Genomic DNA, 23,363 nt, shown 5'->3' with positions numbered 1-23,363 from the left:
GATGTTTTTATTTTACCTGCGGGCAAAGGCAATGCTGCAGTTGTTTTGGACAAGCAGGATTACGTTCAGAAGATGCAGTGCTTACTGTCCGATTCAGCATATTACAGGATTGTAGCTGACCCCACTAAAAGTGTGGAGAGAAAAACTAACAACCTTCTGAAGAAAAGTCTTTTTTTAACAGGAGAGTATCAAGACTCTTAATTCTTATTGTGCTGTTTTCCCTAGTTTATCTGGCCTTCCGAAGATCCACAAGGAAGTTGTTCTTCATAGGCTTATTGTGAGTAATACTAGTGCTCAAATATGTCATGTAGCAAAACACCTTGCTACTCTGATGAGCCCACTATTAGGTCAGTCTGAGCATTACATTAAGAACTTGGCAGATTTCTTACATCGATTATAGGGAATGCGTATGAATGACCCTGATATTCTAGTAAGCTTTGATGTGGTCTCTCTCTCTTCACTCATGTTCTTCTTTCTGATTCATTACAGTTAATTGAGCCTAGGTGTGGTGTTGTACTAATGAACTTATTTCAGCATGTGTTGACTTCCACTTACTACCAGTACTATGAACAGATAGATGGAATTGTGGTGGGAAGCCCATTGTCACATATTATTCCCAATTTTTTTATGGAAGACTTCGAGGAACATGCCTTGGCATTGATAGCTTCAAAAACTGCGTGTACTTCGAATATGTAGACGAGACTTTTGTTTTTCGGCCTCATGGCAGTTAGAATTTGAATGACTTTTTAGAACACTTGAATTAAATACACCTGGATATTTTTTTCATGTTGGAGGTGGAAAAGAATGATCCCTTTCCTTTCCTTGATGTGGTGGTCAGGAGGAACGTTGATGGTACATTGGGACCTGCCATTTATAGGAAGCCTACTCGGACTGACTTGTATCTACAGGCTGATACACTCCTGGAAATGGAAAAAAGAACACATTGACACCGGTGTGTCAGACCCACCATACTTGCTCCGTACACTGCGAGAGGGCTGTACAAGCAATGATCACACGCACGGCACAGCGGACACACCAGGAACCGCGGTGTTGGCCGTCAAATGGCGCTAGCTGCGCAGCATTTGTGCACCGCCGCCGTCAGTGTCAGCCAGTTTGCCGTGGCATACGGAGCTCCATCGCAGTCTTTAACACTGGTAGCATGCCGCGACAGCGTGGACGTGAACCGTATGTGCAGTTGACGGACTTTGAGCGAGGGCGTATAGTGGGCATGCGGGAGGCCTGGTGGACGTATCGCCGAATTGCTCAACACGTGGGGCGTGAGGTCTCCACAGTACATCGATGTTGTCGCCAGTGGTCGGCGGAAGGTGCACGTGCCCGTCGACCTGGGACCGGACCGCAGCGACGCACGGATGCACGCCAAGACCGTAGGATCCTACGCAGTGCCGTAGGGGACCGCACCGCCACTTCCCAGCAAATTAGGGACACTGTTGCTCCTGGGGTATCGGCGAGCACCATTCGCAACCGTCTCCATGAAGCTGGGCTACGGTCCCGCACACCGTTAGGCCGTCTTCCCCTCACGCCCCAACATCATGCAGCCCGCCTCCAGTGGTGTCGCGACAGGCGTGAATGGAGGGACGAATGGAGACGTGTCGTCTTCAGCGATGAGAGTCGCTTCTGCCTTGGTGCCAATGATGGTCGTATGCGTGTTTGGCGCCATGCAGGTGAGCGCCACAATCAGGACTGCATACGACCGAGGCACACAGGGCCAACACCCGGCATCATGGTGTGGGGAGCGATCTCCTACACTGGCCGTACACCACTGGTGATCGTCGAGGGGACACTGAATAGTGCACGGTACATCCAAACCGTCATCGAACCCATCGTTCCTAGACCGGCAAGGGAACTTGCTGTTCCAACAGGACAATGCACGTCGGCATGTATCCCGTGCCACCCAACGTGCTCTAGAAGGTGTAAGTCAACTACCCTGGCCAGCAAGATCTCCGGATCTGTCCCCCATTGAGCATGTTTGGGACTGGATGAAGCGTCGTCTCACGCGGTCTGCACGTCCAGCACGAACGCTGGTCCAACTGAGGCGTGAGGTGGAAATGGCATGGCAAGCCGTTCCACAGGACTACATCCAGCATCTCTACGATCGTCTCCATGGGAGAATAGCAGCCTGCATTGCTGCGAAAGGTGGATATACACTGTACTAGTGCCGACATTGTGCATGCTCTGTTGCCTGTGTCTATGTGCCTGTGGTTCTGTCAGTGTGATCATGTGATGTATCTGACCCCAGGAATGTGTCAATAAAGTTTCCCCTTCCTGGGACAATGAATTCACGGTGTTCTTATTTCAATTTCCAGGAGTGTAGTTGTCACCATCTGGCTCAGGCTGATTGTTGTCACCATCTGGCTCAGCCTGAAAGAGTATTTTGTTCCTTGGTTCACAGGCCCCACATTATCCCAGACCCTGAGAGCTTGAGTCACTTTTTGTAAGAATGATTATAGTGAAAGACAAATCAGACATGTATTGTGTTATTGACCAACTGTGCACGGTATGAGTGATAGTAACACCAAGTTGGCACAAAATTCTATGGCTTTTTTGCCTTATGCAGGGGCATTTGTAACAGGAATATTCAGATTTTGCAGAAATATGATGTTAAATGTATTTTTCGACCACCATCTAAGATTAAGGTCCTTTTAGGTTCTGTAAGGATAATCTTGATTTCCATAAGATTGGTGTTTACTGTATTCCTTGCATTTGTGGCATGTTCCATATAATGGTCAGGTTATAAGAACTGTAGAAGACTCGTGTACTCAGCACAAGTGTTGCACCACACTTACAACAGCTGAGTGAATCTACTATTGCAGAACATTGTCTTGGCTCTCGTCATCGTATGGAAACATTAAATTATTAAGTAACCTTATGAACAATGTGGGAAAAGACAGATTTCTGCTTACTGTAAAGAAGACGCATTAAGTTGCAGACAGGCACATTTAAAAGGCACTTATATAAAACTTACGGCCAAAACTTTCATCAATAAAAGAGAGAAACACATCATTCATATACACAAACAAGCACACCTCATGCACACAACTGCCAACTCCAGCGTCTCAGGTTGGATTCTTTATGAAAGTATCCTTTAATTGTGCCTGTCTGCAACTTAATATGTCTTCTTTATGGTAATATGTCATTTTCCTACAGTGTTGATATTCCTGCTGGAGTTTCTATTGTTTTAGTAACCATATATATAAAGAAGGAGGTTTTTGTTTAAGTTCTGTGTGGAATCCTGCTCTCTCCCTTGTCAAAAAACAACACTGACCCATTGGTTATTAGTTTTCAGCATTGATAATTTCTGATGCCAGTCATCTTTGGATGTGTTATGATGCTAAATACTGTGTGTGTGTGTGTGTGTGTGTGTGTGTGTGTGTGTTTAATCTCTTCGGAATTGCTTTACAAAGTGAGATTTTAAATTCCTGGCACAGCTCATACTTGCTGAACTTTTGCCTTGAAGTGACAGAGTGTGCATCTGTATAAATATTTGCAGCTATTGTCTATGTCCTCTGACTGCATTCCTGTAATTTATTTGTACATTTTTACTGTTTAAAATATTTTTCCTTTTTTCTGTAATTGTATTATAAGAAAAAAGTAGTAATAAGTTTCCTTTAATTTACATCTATGATCACAATCTTTTTGTGTAACAGATTACCGGCTTCAGTCTTTAATGACCATCATCAGATCTGTTTCATAAAAACAAAGTCTTTGTTGTTATGAAACAGATCTGATGATGGTCATTAAAGGTCGAAACCGGTAATGTGTTACTCGAAAAGATTTTGACCATAGATGTAAATTAAAGGAAACTTATTACATATACGGGTCACTGTGTTTTTTCGGGACGATGTTGCAGCTTGTGAAAAAAGTAGTACTTGCGTATTAATGGCACTTGGAATAAAAACTTTCTTTTTGGCACTTAAAACTAATCAGTTTGCTGGTATGGCATTTAGAACATTCTTAATAAATTATTTATTTTCTAATTTGTCTAATTTTTTGCAGTGCTAATGTGGGCAGCATAATTTTGTGATATCAGAATAGTTTCTCAATTTTTGTGATAAAATAAGTTATGTAGAAAAAAATTCATTCATTTTTACCCCCTACTGACAAATGTGAGATTTGGTGTTTAGAGCATTCACCACTTTCACTCTTCATATGTGTGCGGAGTTTGGCCAAATTTCAGATTTGTTTGTTGCCACTAGATCTAATACATTTCCATTATGAAGAGACTTCTGAACAATCTGTTCTATGCATACTTGTGAGAGCTGAGGTTTTCTCAAAAGTGTTTGGTTACATTTGAGGATGGAGGGGGCAGGCCATCCTTTACACTGAGTTTTGCCCAAACACTCTCACTTGCAGCATCAGATATTTTCACATAATCATTAACTATGTGCTTTTTATGCACTATGTTCTCCCTCTTGTTTTCACTGATTTTCGGCTTCTGTCTTCCAACAGCTCCCAGACATCCTTTTATTGCCCTTCACTAGCTTTAAGTAATATTCCTGAAGATAATTGAAATCCGAATATACAGAATATAGTTTTCATATAACAGCTCATCTCTAAGTTTTTTTTAATGCTACATCTACTTTTGTATATATCAACACATTTTATCTCTCTGTGATACAAATGCAAAATACCTTTGCTTTTACTTCTTAAATTAAATCAGACTAGTTCATTGGAAGTCATATTTGTTTTAAAGTTTCTGACATTTGTCAGATAAATATTCAATTAATTAAGCATCTTGGAAACATCATTGTTGGTTAAATCATCATACTAATAACATTATTTTCAAAATAATGTTTCACTATAATTTTTATTGTTAATGAAGTGAGTTAAATGTATCAGTAGTGAAACATAAGATTGCTTTGCTCTGAGGACAACATTCTTGGAGTTTTTGAGTTTGTCATTGCAGTGGCCATTAAGTTTCACACATGCATTTCTTTGTCATGTGGCTGTTATTGCCTTGTCTTGTGGCTGTTATGTTCATGCTATATGTCACCTCATTTTTGTAGGTTTGTTGTCTAATGGTCCTGTGGAAGAAACACTAGATAAGCAATCATCCTGCCATCTTCTCAAATATAGCTTCACGAATTAAATCCTGCTGCCAGCAATTGATTTTGAATTAAAAAGTTATGAAATTCTGTGCTATGTAGAAAAACTTTTAAAAATGCCAAGGTATGCAGCCAAAAGACGTACTTTCATAGTACACATTCAGAATGCTTCCCGCCGAGAATTATGTGACGTAACTGACGTTGTTCTACATCAGCAGAGGGCACTTGATAACAATGTTGTTTGCCTTCAGTCCAGTTCTATTCACTAGTCTCACACAGATTTAATAATTTGCTTGTATACCTTTATAAGTACACTACTTATTTTGATGTTAACATTGTGATTCTTGAGAAACCGGTATAAAAGTGGGAAGAAGGCAAAGAAGAATGTGCGATGTGTTTTGTTAGGCTTGTTCTTGAAAACAGATCTTTAATAGAATGAGATTTTCGCTCTGCAGCGGAGTGTGCACTGATATGAAACTTCCTGGCAGATTAAAACTGTTTGCTGGACCGAGATTCGAATTCGGGACCTTTACCTTTCGTGGGCAAGTGCTCTACCATCTGAGCTACCCAGGCTCGACTCACGCCCTGTCCTCACAGCTTTACTTCTGCCAGTATCTCAACTCCTACCTTCCAAACTTTACAGAAGCTCACCTGCGAACCGTACAGAACTAGCACTCCTGAAAGAAAGGATATTGCAGAGACATGGCTTAGCCACAGCCTGGGGGATGTTTTCAGAATGAGATTTTCACTCTGCAGCAGAGTGTGCGCTGATATGAATCTGCCAGGAAGTTTCATATCAGCGCACACTCCGCTGTAGAGTGAAAATCTCATTCTGGAAACATCCACCAGGCTGTGGCTAACCCATGTTCCGCAATATCCTTTCTTTCAGGAGTGCTAGTTATGCAAGGTTCGCAGGTTAGCTTCTGTAAAGTTTGGAAGGCAGGAGATGAGATACTGGCAGAAGTAAAGCTGTGAGGACAGGGCGTGAGTCGAGGTTGGGTAGTTCAGATGGTAGAGCACTTGCCTGCAAAAGGCAAAGGTCCTGAGTTCGAGTCTCGGTCCGGCACACAGTTTTAATCTGCCAGAAAGTTTCATATCAGCGCACACTCTGCTGCAGAGTGAAAATCTCCTTCTGGAAACATCCCCCAGGCTGTGGCTAAGCCATGTCTCTGCAATATCCTTTCTTCTAGGAGTGCTAGTTCTACAAGGTTCACAGGTGAGCTTCTGTAAAGTTTGGAAGGTAGGAGACGAGATACTGGCAGAAGTAAAGCTGTGAGGACGGGGCGTGAGTGGAGCTTGGGTAGCTCAGATGGTAGAGCACGTGCCCGTGAAAGGCAAAGGTCCCGAGTTCGAGTCTCAGTCTGGCACACAGTTTTAATCTGCCAGGAAGCTTCAGATCTTTAATATTTGAGAAGTATCCTGTTCTGTTATACAGTGCTGCAGCTCTAGTGTTTTATGTTGCAGTTTGTTGTGTGTCTTTGTAATGCTCATGTCCTGATTTAATTAACCCAGTACTGCTGGTAATTTCATATTCTGCTCTTTCTATTGTATCCTGTCCATATAATATGACATATGTTGCTTCTCAACATCCTAGCATTAATGGTAATAAATATTCACGGACCACCGACTGCATTCTATATGATTTTCCTTGATGCTAAATCAATTTGTTATCGATCAACAAAATTAAATTATGTTGCTTATCTTTGGAAATCTTCACTGTTCCAGTTCCAGTTCCAAAAGTGTTTGTGACATTCTCTCTCCACAAGTCATAATTATTTGTCTATTTTTCCTGTGTCTCTCCCATAATTCTCCAAACATTCTCTATTGGGGAGAGACCTAACGATGTTGTGGATCAAGGTAGGATTTGGCAAGCATGAAGACAAATAGTAGAAACTCTCACCATGTATGGGCAGACATTATTTACTGAAATGTAAGCCCAGGATGCCTTGCCGTGAAGAGCAACAAAACGAGGCATTGAATATCATTGACATCCACTGTACTGTATTTTGAGGATGACAACCAAAAGGGTCCTGCTATGAAAAGAAATGGCACTCAGACCATCACTCACGTTGTATGATGGCTGACAGTCAGGTTGGTATCCCTTTGCTGTCTGTGGCATCTCCAGACACATCTTTGCTGAATATCAGGGCTCAATTTGAAGTGGGACTCATCACTATTGAAGACAATTCTATTCCAGTCAATGAGATTCCAGGCCAAAGACACGTCTGAAGATGACCTGGAGCCCAAAGGCATACCAAAGTGACTGTCGCCCACCGTACAGCCCAACAACCAGGAGTGATGTTCTGGGGTGCCATTTCTTTTCATAGCAGGACCCCTTCGGTTGTCATCTGTGGCATCCTTACAGTGCAGTGGTATGTCGACTATACTCAATACCCCGTGTTGTTTTCCTTTATGGCAAACCATCCTGGGTTTACATTTCAGCAAAATAATGCCCGTTGCACACAGTGAGAATGTGTATTGCTCGTCTTTGTGCTTGCCAAACCCTACCTTGGCCAGCAAATTCACCAGATATCCCACCACTTAAGAACTTTTGGAGCATTACGGGCAGGGCCCTCCGGCCATCTTAGGATTCTTACGATCTAACCCACCAGTTGTACAGAATTTGGCAGGATATCCCTCAGGAGGACATTCAACAACTCTATCAATGCCAAGCTGAATAACTGCTTGCGTATAGGCCAGAGATTGACCAACATGTTATTGACTTCCTCAATTTGTGAAGCTCTCTCTCTTGAATAAATCATCCATTTATTCTAAAATAGTAATCTTTTATTTGTCTGTACACATACATCACATCTACCAAGTTCCACCTCATTCAGATAATTCCTTTGCGATGCACCACCATTTTCTTTTTCCCTTAGAATTATTTATGACTTATTAACTAATCTCTCAATCATTTTCAAATTATGAACTTTTATGTCTTTCATCCATGTTTTTTTACTGATTTCACTCTGTCATTCGGCAGTGTTTATCTTGTAAGGGATTGTGAGTGACTTTTCCACCCAGTTCTTTGAAATTCCTATTTTCTTGAACCTCCTCTTTTATTGGATATATAAGACTCTGGTTTCCGTTACCCTTTCTGCAAATGTATTTATGTGCTGTCTTTTGGCAAAAATCACTGCACAGCTTTTTATGTCAGTATGGCAACCAACTAGCTGTCCACCAGAATGAATAGCCACTGCAGGTGGTCAAGAACATAATAGACCACTCTCCCTGTGGTGTCGGAGGCTAGAATAGACTTGCAACCCTTCCTTGTCTGTTGTAAGAGGTGACTGATAGGAGTCCTTTTTTTAATTGGGACAATATTTTTATCTTGGTCTTGTGACTGTTCTTCAGACCTTTGAAGGTTTTTCACTTTTTTAACACCTTTTCTCCTCACCTTTTTTGGCTTTTTAAATTTTGGTTCCAGTTTTGGATTTGACCTTCACTTTCCAACTTTTACCAAAGTGTGATGTATTAACTCTCCACTGTGTGCTGTTATCTTTTGCACTTACCTATCAAGTGGATCTACCTCTGCACCCAAAATCCAGCATGGTAGCCAGTCCATCATGATGGGGTTGTCATTTACATTCTCGGTTGTAGCCCCCTGACAGTGTAGGGATCACACTGCTTCATTCCTGAGCTGTAACCTCCCTGTGTCAGCCAAGGTGCCTGTTCACTTTGGGGTATGGCTACTGTGCCAGGTGGCTTTTGCCTTGGCGGGGTGGTGCCCATGGGGAGTCTCCGATAGGAATGAGTGTCATCGTGCTGGATGATTCGCAGTGAAATAGATCAAACTTCATGGAGGCCATGCCAGCATGGCCATCCTTCAATCCAGAACAATGATTTTAATGCGGAAGTTTACAGTCCAACGCCATTTCTGTCATTGACTGTTCCTCAAGATGAGAGCCAGACAATGAGAAATGGAAGTGGGCAGTTTGTCAATTTCTTTGTTTGTTCCCGCACTAATGGCAGATCTTTCACTACAATGAGACCAATGCTTTTCATTGAAAATATTGAAGATCGGTTTGGGGAGGTTGAGCCACTAGAGAAGATAAGAAATGGATCTTTGCTGATCAAAACATTGCACGCTAACCAATCATGGCCACTTCAGGCTGGTGTCAAGTTAGGAGAAATACCAGTCACTATGTCTCCTCATAACAGGCTCAGTAGAATTCCAGTTGTTATCTTCCATTGGAACCTAACACTACGAACTGATGAAGAGCTGTGTACTAATCTAGTGCAGCATGGAGTCCATTTTGTTTGCTGCATCTAGAAGGGACCCAAGGATAATAGAATGGACACTGGAGCTTTTATCCTAGCCTTCAGTGGCATTATTTTAGCTCAGAGAATTAAGGTCATGGTTTATAGGCATTATGTCAGGCCTTATTTTCCTCCTCTGATCAGATGTTTTAAGTACTAGAGGTTCAGACACATGTCCTCCCACCATCCTAATGATGCTATCTGTAAGGTGTGCCAACAGCCATCCCATGAGGGCAGCCCTTGTGACCAACCCCGTTAGTGTATCAACTGTTTGGAACCACACTCTCCTTGTTCACTGCAATGCTAAGTGTTCAAGAGCGAGAAGAATTCAAGAGTATAAAACACTTGACTGCCTGACTTATCTAGCTGCAAGGAAAAAGTTTGAAAGACTTCATCCAACTAAGATGGTCTCCAATTTTGCAACTGTCATGTCACAGTCCACACCCTATGCAATGACAAGGACTCACACGACACCTTCTTGCCCTGGTCATATTCCAGGGCCTGCCCTACAGTTGAGAGTGAGCTCCCTCATCCCCTGCACCTATAGTACTGGCAGTTCCCACACCATTGGTGCGGCCAGAGATGCCTAGTCATCCTCTGGCCTTAGGACAAGGGCCAGCAGCCAGCAAGAAAAGTACGGTCCTCTTTGCTCCTGGAAGATAAAATGGGGAAATCTTCACAGAAATTGATGTTTGAGAAGGATAAGTAGAAAGATAAACTGCTTTCTGAGGCTTCAGATGTTTCATTCCCCAGCCCTACAGCAGTCGAGCCTATGCACACGGACAACACATTCAGGTGGACCATAACCTGGTAATGAAGTAATCGCACCCATCTTTCCCATTCGCCACTTTCCCAGACCTGACTCCAACAGACCTTCAACAGCACTGTAATGGTTGTTGTTGCCATTTGGCCAAACTCTTTCATTCAGTGGCTACTTACTTCATAATTGGCATAGTGCTTCAGGAAATAGTTTCTGGTAACACACCTCCCTGCTCGGAAAAACTACAAGTCCTACTGCACCAATTGCATTAATGTCAAGGAAGCATCTGGTGTGGTCTGTTATTTTCAGTGAGTAGGTGCCCCTTACCACTGCATTGGAGGCCTGGCCACTAGAGTCTACCTATCAGTTTAGATGACAATATGTAATGTTTGTCTACCCCCAGACAGACCTTTCCATGATCACGAGGTGTTCAAGTTAGTGGCACAGCTCCCTGCCCCCTTCCTCTTATTGGGGGACTTCAGTGTTCATAATCCACTGTGGGGTGGTGACACTATTTCTCAGAGAGGCCGAGTACTGGAACACTTCTTTTCAGAAATGGTCATCTGCATATTCAACACTGGAGCTAGAGCCCATTTCAGAGTAGCCCGTGGAATGTTTTCAGTTATTGATCTCACTGTTTGCATCCCCCTGATTTAGTGATGCATCCATGTCGATCTCTGTGACAGCAACTATTTTCCACTTGTTCTCTCCCTCTCCACTCACTGACATCTGGAACATGCTCCATGTTGGTCACTTTGCAAAGCTGATTGGCAGGCTTTCTCCTCTACAGTTACTATTTCAGCCAGTCGAGTGACAGGTATCGACACATTGGTACAGGATACTATTGGTACTATTATTCATGCTGCAGCAGTGATGATATGCTACTCCTTCAGCTCATTCTGATGACCTCTGGTGCCATGGTATTCTGAACATATAGTCATAGCTGTTATGAATGCTGCAGAGCTCATCAACAGCACAAGCACCATCCCCCTATGGATAATTTAATGGCATTCGAGAGACTTTGGGAGAAGCTCAGTTTTTAATAAAGAAGAGGAAGCAGGAATGTTGGGAGCAAAATGTCTCAACTGTGTGATTCAATACCCCATTGTTTCAAGTATGGACTAAACTCAACCGCATTTATGGCCATCCATCACCCTCCCCAGTTCCTGGCATCCTTGTCAGTGACAACACCTGCATTGATCCTGTGGTACTTGCCAAATGTTTTATGGCACACTTCACTGAAGTGTCCACTTGCAGTAATTACCATGCTCATTTTCTGACCCAGAAACACCTTATTGAGCGCCGCCCACTATCTTTTCATGCACACAGCTGTCTGTCATATAATGTCCCATTTAGTGAATGAGAGCCTTGCAACACTTCGGAAGAGTATAGAGATATCACCCCTGAAACCAACAAAATCCACAACCAAATGCTCACACATCTTCATGCCAACAGAATGAAATATGTCCTCAGTCTTTTTAAGCGCATCTAATGGGAGGGAGTATTTTCCTCACAATTGTGGGAAGGTATTATTATTCCTATCCTGAAACTGAGAAAGGACCCATATATTTTAACTAACTACCAGTCAATCTCTCTGATGAATAGGCTATCTATACTATTCAAATGAATGGTCAACTGCTGTTTTGTTGATGCCTTAGAGTTGGAGGGCATATATCATGATTCCAAAGTGGCTTTCAGGCTTTCTGGTCCACGTCACATCACTTGATTCATTCAGAATCTGTAGTACGCAATGCTTTTGTGCATTGCCAACAACTGAGTGCTGTGTTCTTTGATCTACAGAAGGCGTACAATGTAACCTGGTGACATAACATCCTATCTGTGCTGTATGAGTGGGGCTTCAAGGGCAGTTTACCCATTTTTATCCAGAATTTCCTATCTCTCTGACATTTTCGAACTGGGTAGGTTTGACTCTCAACAACCAATATGTATGGGAAACTGGAGTCCTTCAGGGTTCAGTTCTGAGCATAATACGGTTCAGTATTGTCATCAATGGTATTGTAAATGCAGTGGGCCCCACAGTCTCCTCTTTACTGTATGTGGACACTGAGCACCAACTTCTGGAGGCTGTCTGGAGAGTCCATGACTGGACCCTGAATCACAGCTATCAATTTTCTCATATAAAATCACAAGTTATTCATTTTTGTTGACTCTGGACTGTGCACTCGTACCCAGAAATTTATCTTGGTGACCAGTTACTTGAAGTCATTGAAACTTTTCAATTCCTGTGTGTTTCATTTGACAACAAGATAACTTTGCTGCTACATGTCTGCCAGCTCAAGGCAACTTTCATGAAGAAGCTGAATGCTCTCCATTTTCTTCATCACTCCTCATGGGGTGCAGACCACACAGTTCTTCTGAGATTTTACAAAGTGCTGATTGTATCCTGCTTGGATTATGGATGCGTTGCCTTTGGTTCTGTAACACTGTCCATACTGAGCTTGCTTGACCCTGTTCACTATACTGGCATATGGTTGGCAACAAGGGCCTTCGATATGAGCTCTGTCGACAGCCGCCTGACGGACGCCGGTGTCCCACCACTGCGGGTTAGATGACAACAGCTTTACACAAGTTATGCAGTCACAGTCGGTCAGATGCCTGCCCACCCATGTCACTCAGCACTGTTTCAAAAGCAGCAATTCAGACTGTTTGCACGTTGTCCAAAACTATGTAGACCAGTTGGGATCTAGCTTGATAGTCTACTGAAGGACCACCAGCAGCCTCCGTTAGTATGTGTTCGTAGAGCTCCCTCTTGACAACCCCACCCCAACCCCCATCCCTCGTCCCATAGTCTGTGCCCTGTCCTGTGCTACGGATGGACCTCTTTTGAGACTCCAAGAAGGATGCTGACCCTGCCCTTCTCTGACACCTGTTTCTTTCGATCCTCCATGATTATTCTAATTCGGTATGCATCTACACAGATGGAACAAAAGTCAGCTATAGGGTCAGTTACACCTTTGCACATGCAGGGAGACACGAGAAGCACTTTCTGCCAAGTGCCTGCAGTGTGTACACTGCAGAATTGGTTGCCATATCTCAGGTAATGTGGTACATCAAATCCCAGGCAACGACAAATCTAATGATCTCTAGTGATTCCATGAGTTGCTTAAAATGCATAACCCTGTGCTGTCCCAAAAATCTTTTGGTCACCAATACCCAGGACCTAGTGGTCGACCACTACAGCTCTGGAAAGACAGTGACTTTCATCTGGACACTGAGCCACATAGGCATTCCAGGAAGTGAACTCACTGGCTGCCTAGCTAAAGATACACTGACTTAAGATTACAACTTCGACGCAATATTTTTAGGCTTTGAAAATTGGAATGGCAGGCTACTATGACCCAAAACAAGTTGAGAGCGATTAAAGGGTTCACTAAGGTGTGATGTACATCTTTCCAGGCCTCTCTGGAAGATGCCATAGTGTTGTTCTGACTATGTGTTGGCCACAGGAGACTCACCCAATAGTTCCTTCTGCATGGGGCAGATTCTCCTCACTGCAGCTGCAGTAGTCTTCTGACAATAGCGTATGTTCTTATTGAGTGCACCCCACTTGCTAATATGTGGCTTGCTCTCAGCTTGCCTACTTCACCATCTCAGATGCTTGCAGATGACAAGACAGCCACTACCAAATGTTACATATCCTGAGGGAGAGCAGATTTTGCACTAAGCTGTAATACTCCTCCACTTCCAATGTTAGGACTGGCTGTAGGGAGCCGCCTCCTGTGACGGGTAACCCCCCCCCCCCCCCCCTCCCCCATGTGACTGCAGGATACTTTCTTCCCTTAAGATCCTCTTGTACAAGATGCTGCCTTGCTTATCCCTATTTTCTTTTACTTATCAGGTTACAACTACTGCCATGCCCTTTTAAACTCTTTGACTTACTTTTATAGCCAAGTCTCCATTTTTTTCACTTTTTACCTTTGTACACATTGCTCTCAAGATAAGGAAGGTCTGATGACTCAGTAGTTTAATCCCTTTAAACACATAATAATAATAATAATAATAATAATAATAATAGACAATCCAGTGGCATAACTTGAGCACAATGTGCTGATAAGCACAACCTGCTGGATTTCAATGGCTGTTTCACGAACCGGGCCGTCTAGGTCCTTCCCTCCACCACCAGCTTTTTTGAACTACACAGATGGCAGTTATCCTTGCAACTTCTCCTTCGTTCTTGGAATATCCTGGCCTCAGTCTCCATTAGCTAACTGTCCCAACACCCTTCACGCAACAACTCTCCTTTATCTGTCCATCACCCTCTCCCAGTTCACCTTTCCTCATCACCTCCATCTTGCACTGCTCCCCCCTGGCACTGACACCCATGTATCACATGCCTCATCCATGCACATGCCATCTCTCTCTCTCACTCATTCCTAGCCAGTAAACCAGCTGCTTCCATCCAAGCCACTAGCTATCCATGTTTGTCCTCTCTTCCTGCCTCTTGCCGTCCCCCGCGCTCTCTCTCTCTCTCTCTCTCTCTCTCTCTCTCTCTCTCTCTCTCTCTCTCTCATGTCTCATGTGCGCATGATGTGTGTATGTGTGTGCATCCACATGAGGACCTGTGCGAACTCTAACTCGAGGAGGGATTACTCTGAAAGCTAGCAGGTTTTCTGCTTTTGTTGTATGTGTCTGTCAATGAACAATGTAATATCTTTCTTGATTTAGTTCATTCCTAGGTACTATCCTGATAACTTTAACAAACCTTGTTTGAAAACAAAATTTGTTATATAATTCTTCACACGCATAAATTCTGATCCTTCAGGCATATTGCTTCTGAATTACAAGCTGTACTTTTAGTATTATGAAATTCTACAATAATATGATAATGCAATATTTTGTAATGTTATTATTTCAGATGGTAAAATCGAAAGATGCTGTGGTAGAACCAAGGAAAAAAGTGACTGCTTTGGAGAGGAAGAATGATAATTCATTGCTTGGTGGCAATGAATTGGATTCATCAAATCCTCAACGTAGTCGGGGGAAAAAGAGAGAAAAACCAAAAAAGAAGAGGCCAACAAGACTGAAACTTGTTATTCTTCATGAACGTCAGCTGAAAAATCAGCTGAAGAAGTTACAGGAATCAGATTTACTTCAAGCAGAGAAAGTGTGTTTTGGCACAGAAAAAACGATAAATTTACTAACAACAGAGGGCGAAAAGTTAAAACAAGTGGAACGTATTACCAATGTGTCAGACAAGGAATCAAAAAATTTACCAGCAACAGGGAGCATAAAGCTGGAACGTGTGGAACCTGCTGCTAATGTGCCAGACAGTGAAATTGTTAAAACTGTGCCGGAATCAATGTATTTACCAACAACAGTGGGCCTAAAGTTAGAACAGGTAAAACATCTTTGTAACTGTTCAGACAGTGAAGGTGTTGGAACCGTTCCCGTATCAGCGAATTTGCTAACAACAAGGTGCATAAAAATAGAAAAGCTGGAACCTGTTACTAATATCTCAGACAACAAAGTTATTGAAACAGTGCCAGGATCAACAAATTTACTAGCAACAGGAGGCATAAAGCTGAACCATGTGGAACCTGCTGCTAATGTGGCGGACAATGGAATTGGTAAAACAGTGCCAGGGTCAATGTGTTTACCAACAGCAGGGGGTCTAAAGTTAGAACAGTTAGAACATCTTAGTAAGATGCCAGACAATGAAGCTGTTGAAACAGTTCCAGGATCAAGGAATTTACTAACAACAGGGTGCAAAAAATTAGAAAAGCTGGAATGTGTTACTAATATGTTAGACAGTGAAGTTGTTGAAACTGTGCCAGGATTCATGAATCTGTTAACAGAAGGGGGCATAAAATTAGAAAAGATAGAATCAGTTACTGATGTGCCAGACAATGGAATTATTGAAGCAATGTCAGGAGAAACAGCTATGTCAAAAGAAGGCAGATATAAGTGTGAGGCGCCATCCTCTGATAGCAGGACTGCAGCAGCAAGTACGAATCAGTTTTCGAATGCTGAAGATGACAGTCAGACCTACACGCTAAGCAGTCTACACATAAACAATAATCAACCATACGCAAATGAAAGAGGAAGAGTTCCTGATCTTATGCCATCTTTATTGTACTCTGCAACAGAGATTCTGAAGAAAGAAAAGCAAGAATTCATTAGTTTAGTGAAGGAAAGTAGTTGCATTGTAAATTTGAAGCAAGGCCAGCATTCTGTAGCCACTGCTGGTGACGACATTAAACCTACACACATTTCATCAAATGCCATAAAATGTGAAATTATACTTAGCTCACCGAATGAGCATTGTACAGGTAGTGTGGAAAATGTCAGTTTTACAGATTCAGATACATCTAACAAGCTACATCAGATCAAATGCATAAAGTTTCCCAAAGGTGAAGATTGTGATAGTCCCTCACACCATGAAAAAACAATACAGAAGACTGAAATTCACAGCAGAAAATTCAGGCCGTAAGTATATAATTACTTTTGTCTTCATACAGTATATGACGTGTACAGCTGACATTTTTGATTTGTCATCACTTATAAGTGAAACTGGATTTATAAGGTATACTGCATTTCTTCTCAAAAATATATTATAACACTGAAAAGATTTTTGTGATTTACCAAGTCAGGCAGACTTATAGTAGAGAGGAATAGACTTCTAATCCTAATCTGATTATCCTGATTTAGGTTTTCTGTGGTTTCAACAACTTTTGTAACTGTAACATTCTGTTACCCACCATTAAACTCTCCTTCAGAGTTGCCTAAATTAATTGGTGAACTTCTGCTAAGCTAATTAGATCCTGACATTAAGTAATTAAAACACCACACCCCCATGAGCTACTGAACACCACTTAACCCTGCTTTCAGCCAAATTTGGTGTGCCAGTGGCCCGCATTCCTGCGATTCTCAGTTGAGAAACTGCACTATATCTCACTGAAGTGAAGACATGCTACATGCTTCAAATAGGCATTCATACTGGTGTCCACTGAAGTCTTGCATACATGCAGAACCAACTTGTGATAAAGTGGCCCAGTTATTTCCAGATCATGGAGAGCATTAAGAGACTGCACATTGAGTTATTACTTGTAGAAAGAGTTTCAGTGAAGCAAGTTACTAAACTTCTGAAACAAAAACAACTTGGTGCAGTATCCATTGCTGTGAAGTTCATCATATCCATAATTAAAATAAAGGCATGGTAACATGTAATAACTTCATGCATATAAATACTTATATCTTCAGGAGGAGTGGGGAAACAAAGGGATTGCTGAAGTGCAAGATATAGCATAATGCACAAAAGTTCTCTGGAAAAAATATCTGCATTTTCATTGACATATGGCTTTTCAGTGTTACCGGATTGTGTGACAACAATAGTAACTGACGTCAAAGTAGGACTACACATCTCATACTCTGTGGCGTGTTACAACTGCATGGAATGGGGGTGCACCACAGTCCATGCTAAAGGTCAAATAATGTGTGAGAAATGTATTGCGGCTGCACATTTGACAGGAATGACAAGCTCCTCACCTGACATCTATGGCAATTGCTTAGGTAGTCAGGTGAATAGACCCATATGATTGCTGAAGTGAAAAAGATGTAAAATGTCCCTTATACGATTAATAATAAACGTAATTGGTTTGTGTGTGTGTGTGTGTGTTTTACAGTATAATCAGCTGTGAGTGTAAAGTTCAGTTTCACATGTAATTAGATTCAATCATGTTGTTAAATAGTTTAGACTAACTGGTCAAAGTGATCTGCTCTAAATCCATTGGACCATGTAGCCATGGTCCTGTTTGATAGACTGACATGACCATACTATCGCCAGTATGGACATTGACATTTGGGACTGAGGGAACGAGTGAGTCCCTCAAGTGACACTCCCCACCCCATCCACTACTGTGGTCTCCCCACCATGGCAGAAAGACAAGGGGAAAGACAGAAGATGACCTCGACATTAAAGTGTCTTCTATACTGCAGTGGAACTTGAATGGTTTCAGGACATGTGTAGAGGAACTACTTCTATTAACTCAGGGCAGACCAATGTGTGTCTGTCTTTAAGACACACATTTTAAATTCTCTGAGCTATGTGGTTACTTTCTTAAAAAAAAGGACGACCACAGTAGAGAGAGAGAGAGCTGAAGGAGGAGTGACTATTTTCATCAACAAGGTCTACCAATCCTCCATTCTCTCCCTCACAACCAGCCTGCAAGCTGTTGCTGTACCAGTACATGTACGTCATCAGTTGATGATATGTTTACTTTATCTGCCCCCATATTCGGTGCTCGATTAAGAGACTCTCCATGATCACCTTACTCAGCTCCCCCACCCCTTCATGTGTTGTGGTGATTTGAATGCAGATAATATGCTTTGTAGCTCTGCAACAACATGCACCCAGGGGCAGAGTGATTGAGAGCCTTCTCTCATCCTCACGTGCATCTCCATCAAACATGGGGTTGAAAATGCACTTCTCCACTCTTTCAGGGTCATTCACTGCTATTTATCTCTTAGTAGACTCCACAGCCCTTGCACATACAACTCAATGGGAAGTTTTTGATGACCTACACTCAAGTGACCACTTCCCAGTCTGGATTCACCGGCCAGACAAAGTGATGCCCAAAGGACATCTACCACAGCGGATGCTTCATAGGGCAGACTGGACACTTTACAGCCAACTTGCTGTGTTTGAACAACATGACAGTGTCCAGGAATAACTTGATCATATTATCCAAATGGTCCACCACACCGCTGAAGCATCCTTTCCACAGTCTACAGACCAGCTGAAAAGGCAAGTGGTACATTGGTGGAGAAATGCTTGGTGCACTCCAGTCAGGTCCAGGCAGGTGGCTCTATGTCAGTTCAAGTGCTGTCCAATTGGGAAGAACCTCACAACCTTCAGCTAGTGAGGGTGAAACATTGCTGCATTATTAGGGAGAACAAGAAGATATTGTGGCAACAGTTCCTGATCACCATAAACCATTCTACTAAAAGAACAGCTGTATGGGATGTCATCAGGAGGATTTTTGGGAGAGGAGGGTGGTGCCCAGTGGCTGCCGTAACAGGGAATGGAAATCTGCAAACCACTCTATGAGATATTGCCATGACTATGGTGGCTCATATTGCCCCAGTTACCACCACCACCACCACCACCACCACCACCACCAGTCAGGATCCAGATTTCTGGCACCACAGAGTTGCTGCTGAGAGGGGCAATTGTGACATGTGGTCCACCACTGATGAAGAATACAGCTGATCCATTTCCATGTGGAAGCTGGAGTCTGCACTGTTTGTGGCTCATGACATGGCCTTGGTTATGACAGAATCCATTATAGTATGCTATGGTACCTGACAGAGAGAAGCAAAGATATTCTCCACGCCATTGTAATGTCGTTTGTGCGCCAGGTCACTTTCCTGACTCTTGGCAAAGAGACAATTTTAATTTCTCTTTCAAAACCTGGGAAAGACTGCATGTGCCCAAGTAGTTAAGCAGTGTTGCCCTCACTAGCTTCATTGGGAATACCTTGTAGTGGATGATCAATTGCTGTCTTGTCTGGATCTTAGAATCCAGGCAGTACCTTAATCGCTTTCACCTACATCTACATCTGTACTGTGCAAACCACCGTGAGGTGCATGGTGTTGGGTACATCCCATTATCCCAATTACTAGGGTTTTTTCCCCATCCCATTCACATATGGAGTGTGGGAAGAATGACTGTAAGCCCCTGTGCATGCAGTAATTGTTCTAATCTTGTCCTCATGATCCCTATGTGAGTGATATGTATGGGATTGTAGTATATTCCCAGAGGCATCATTTAAAGCCTGTTCTTGAAACTTGGTAATAGACTTTCTCAGGATAGTTTACATGTTTTTTCAAGAGTATGACAGTTCAGTTTCTTCAATATCTCTGTGACACTCTCCCATGGATCAAACCAACCTGTGACCATTCACACTGCCCTTCTCTGTACAAGTTTAATACTCCCTCTTAGTCCTATTTGGTATGGGTCTCACACACTTGAGCAATATTCCAGAATTGCTTGCACGAGTGATTTGTAAGCAATCTTCTTTGTAAACTGATTGTACTTCCCCAGTATTCTACCAATAAACCGAGTACTGTATGAGTTGACCATTTCCAATGGTGACTCATTGATATTATTGACACAGGATACTATACTTTTTTGTTTTGTGAAGTGCACAATTTCACATTTATGAACATTTAAAGTAAATTGCCAATCTTTGTACCACTTTGATATGTTATCAGAATCTGACTGAATGCTTATGCAGCTTCTTTCAGATAGTACTTCTTTATAGATAACTGTTTCATCTGCAAAAAGTCCGAGGTTACTAGTAATATTTTCTGCAAGGTCTGTAATATACAACGTGAATAGCAAGGGCCCAATACACTTCCATGGGGCACAACTGAAGTTACTTCTCCAGCTGACAATGACTCTCCATCCGAGATAACATGCTGTGTTCACTCTACCAAAATGTCCTCAAACCAATTACAAATTTCACTTGAACCCTGTATGATTGTACGTTTTGCAATATGCATAGGTGTGGTACTAAGTGAAATGCTTTTCAGAAATCAGAAAATACTGTAGCTACCTAACTGCCTTGGTCCAAATCTTTCAATATGTCAATCTGAGAAAAGTGCAAGTTGCATTCCACATGATCACTGTTTTCGGAATCCATGCTGTTTGGCATGGAGAAGGTCATCCTGTTCAAGAGCCCTCATTGAGCTCAGAATATGTCCTAATATTCTACAACAAATCGACATCAAGGATATTGGACAGTTGTTTCACGGATCACTTCTGCTACACTTCTTGTAGATTAGTGTGACCTGTGCTTTCTTCCAAGAACTGGGCACAGAGATTTATGATAGATAATAGTTAGAAGTAACTCAGCCACAAATTTCAGTATAATCTGACAGGGATTACATCGGCCCTGGAGCTTTGTTTTAGTTTTAATGATGTCAACTGTTTCTCAATACCACTGTCACCAATACTTATTTCATTCATCTTTTCAGTGGTACGAGCTTTAAATGGGAGCAATTCTCCAGGGTATTTCTTAGTAAAGGGACATTTGAAAATGGAATTAAGCATTTCAGCTTTTGCTTTGTTACCCTCAGTTTCAGCTCCTGTTTCATTTTCTATTGAGTGGATACTAACTTTGGTGCTGCCAACAGTCTTTACATACAGCCAGAACTTCTTTGGGTTTTGTGAAATATCATGTGACAATATTCTGTTGCAATTGTCATGGAAGACATCATGCATTGCTCTCTTGAGAGCCAAACATGTTTCATTCTGCATCTCTCTATCAATAGCCCTATGCTTCATTTTGCAGCTATTGTGCAATAACCTCTGTTTCCTTAGAAGTGTCTTTATGGTGATTGTATACCATGGAGGTTCCCTACGATTATGAACTATTCTACTGGGTACATACCTGTCCAGTGCATGGTCAGCTATTCTTTTATACTGGAGCCCCAGAGTTCATCTACATGTTACTGCCCCGTGCTGAAAGATTCAAGTTCCTCATTGAGATATGACACTACTGATTTTTTTTTTTTTTTTTTTTTTTTTTGTGTAGTTTACTGAACATTTATATTTTTCTTTTTGTTTTAGCTGTCCATTGTACTTTGGTAATCACTGTTGCCACAACCGCATCATGGTCACTGATTCCAATTTCAAAGTGGGTATTATCAAAGAGGTCAGGTCTATTTGTTGCCGTTAGATACAATATATTTCCATTACGAGCAGGGTTCCTAACTATCTGTTCTAGGTAGTTTTCAGAGAAGGCATTTAGTAATGTTTCACAAGATATCCTTCCACATCCACCACTAACAAACTGTAATTATCACAATTAATTGTTGGATAATTAAGGTCTCCACCAATGATAAAGGGTGATTGAGGAACTTAAGCGAGCTGAGGTTTCTGTAAAATTTTTGGTTACATCAGGAGATGAGTCTGGTGAGTCTTGCCCAAACAATCTCACATGAAGCTTCATTTTCTGTCAGTGGATTTGAGTTTCTTATCTACTATGACACATACACCACCTCCATTTCCAATTTGCGTATCCTTTCGATATACACTAAAATTTCCTCCGAAAATATCTCTGCTGTCAGTTTCAGATTTCTACCATCTCTCTCCTTTTCATTAGCACTTCAAACTCTGGCATTTTGTTGAGAATGTTTCTGCAGTTTGCCATTAGGATTTTAATACCCTCATCTGTGGGAGGCATTTCTTTTGATCGTACACTGATACTTCCATGTTCCCCACAGCTATTATTATCTGAATTGGATGGAGAGTAACACCTAATTTAAAAACCCTTGGGTGCACCCCCACACACAGTCAGCTATTTGAATAGTAGCTTCTCATGTGTATTGCACGTGTGACCCATTTAGAGGGATCCTACAGTTCTCAACCCTATGATGCAAGTCCAGGAAGTTGCAGCCTAGCTTGTCACAGAACCTTTGAAGTCTCTGGTTCAGTCCTTCCACTTGACTTGGAACAAAAGGGCCACAATCAGTTCCTGGGATAATGCTGCAGATTGCGAGCTTCATTGAAACTCCATGCACAAGGCTGGTCTTCTCAACCTTCTCTGCCATTCACTGGAATGACACAAATATAACCTGAGAGCTCAGATGATAGGCATAATTGATTCCCACATGCACAACTATCTGCAGTTGGTTGCATCTTGGTCCCTCAGTGGCTACACCTGGTGTCCTTTCCTGTCCCTTGCAGCCATTTCCCTAAGGGATCCCATTATTTGCCATACGTTTGAACTCCCAACAATTTATAGATCCCTACCCATTTGATTTTGTCTCCTCTTGACACCAAACAAAACTGTGTGGGTTCGGGAAGTATCACTCCACCTTTGATAACCTGGCCTTCCTGGAGGTGGCCATACAAAAGGTTTCCCTGTGCTGGCATCACCTTTTGGGTATATTTTTTGACATTTAGAAAGTCTACAATACTACTTGGAGGCATCTGATCCTTGGTCAGCTCCGTGAATTTTTTTTATGTCTTCTCATTTTTATTTGATCCTTCTTCTTGCCACACTATTTTCAATATCAAGTCATTGACATCCTCTCTGGTTTGAGCAGGAGAAAGATGTCCCTCACGGTAGTGTTTAAATGTGACTGTCAGTGCCATTGCTATTAATAGTATTATGTCAAACTTAATTGTTGTTTCCAGTTTTCCTTCTTCATAGATGACTTCTCTGTCTATTGTTCCTCTTCAAGGCTTGCAACGACAACACATCAGTCGCAACTAACTCTTCAACAGTTGTAAGAATGATCAGGGAAGAGAG

The 23,363-nt window shown here is 42.1% G+C and overlaps 1 protein-coding gene across 2 annotated transcripts in view; it reads left to right on the top strand.

Moving 5' to 3' along the window:
• LOC124613050 (selenocysteine insertion sequence-binding protein 2) overlaps positions 1–23,363 on the top strand; it is a 151,060-nt gene that overhangs the window by 37,315 nt on the left and 90,382 nt on the right. For both annotated transcript variants that reach the window (XM_047141625.1, XM_047141626.1), the window contains one exon: positions 14,960–16,530. In XM_047141625.1, the coding sequence (XP_046997581.1) occupies positions 14,960–16,530 (1,571 nt within the window). The remainder of the gene's footprint in view (positions 1–14,959; positions 16,531–23,363) is intronic.

The sequence above is a fragment of the Schistocerca americana genome, chromosome 4, assembly GCF_021461395.2.
Source record: "Schistocerca americana isolate TAMUIC-IGC-003095 chromosome 4, iqSchAmer2.1, whole genome shotgun sequence".
In the NCBI taxonomy this organism is placed as follows: domain Eukaryota; kingdom Metazoa; phylum Arthropoda; class Insecta; order Orthoptera; family Acrididae; genus Schistocerca; species Schistocerca americana.
This window is presented reverse-complemented; position numbering and strand designations above follow the sequence as displayed.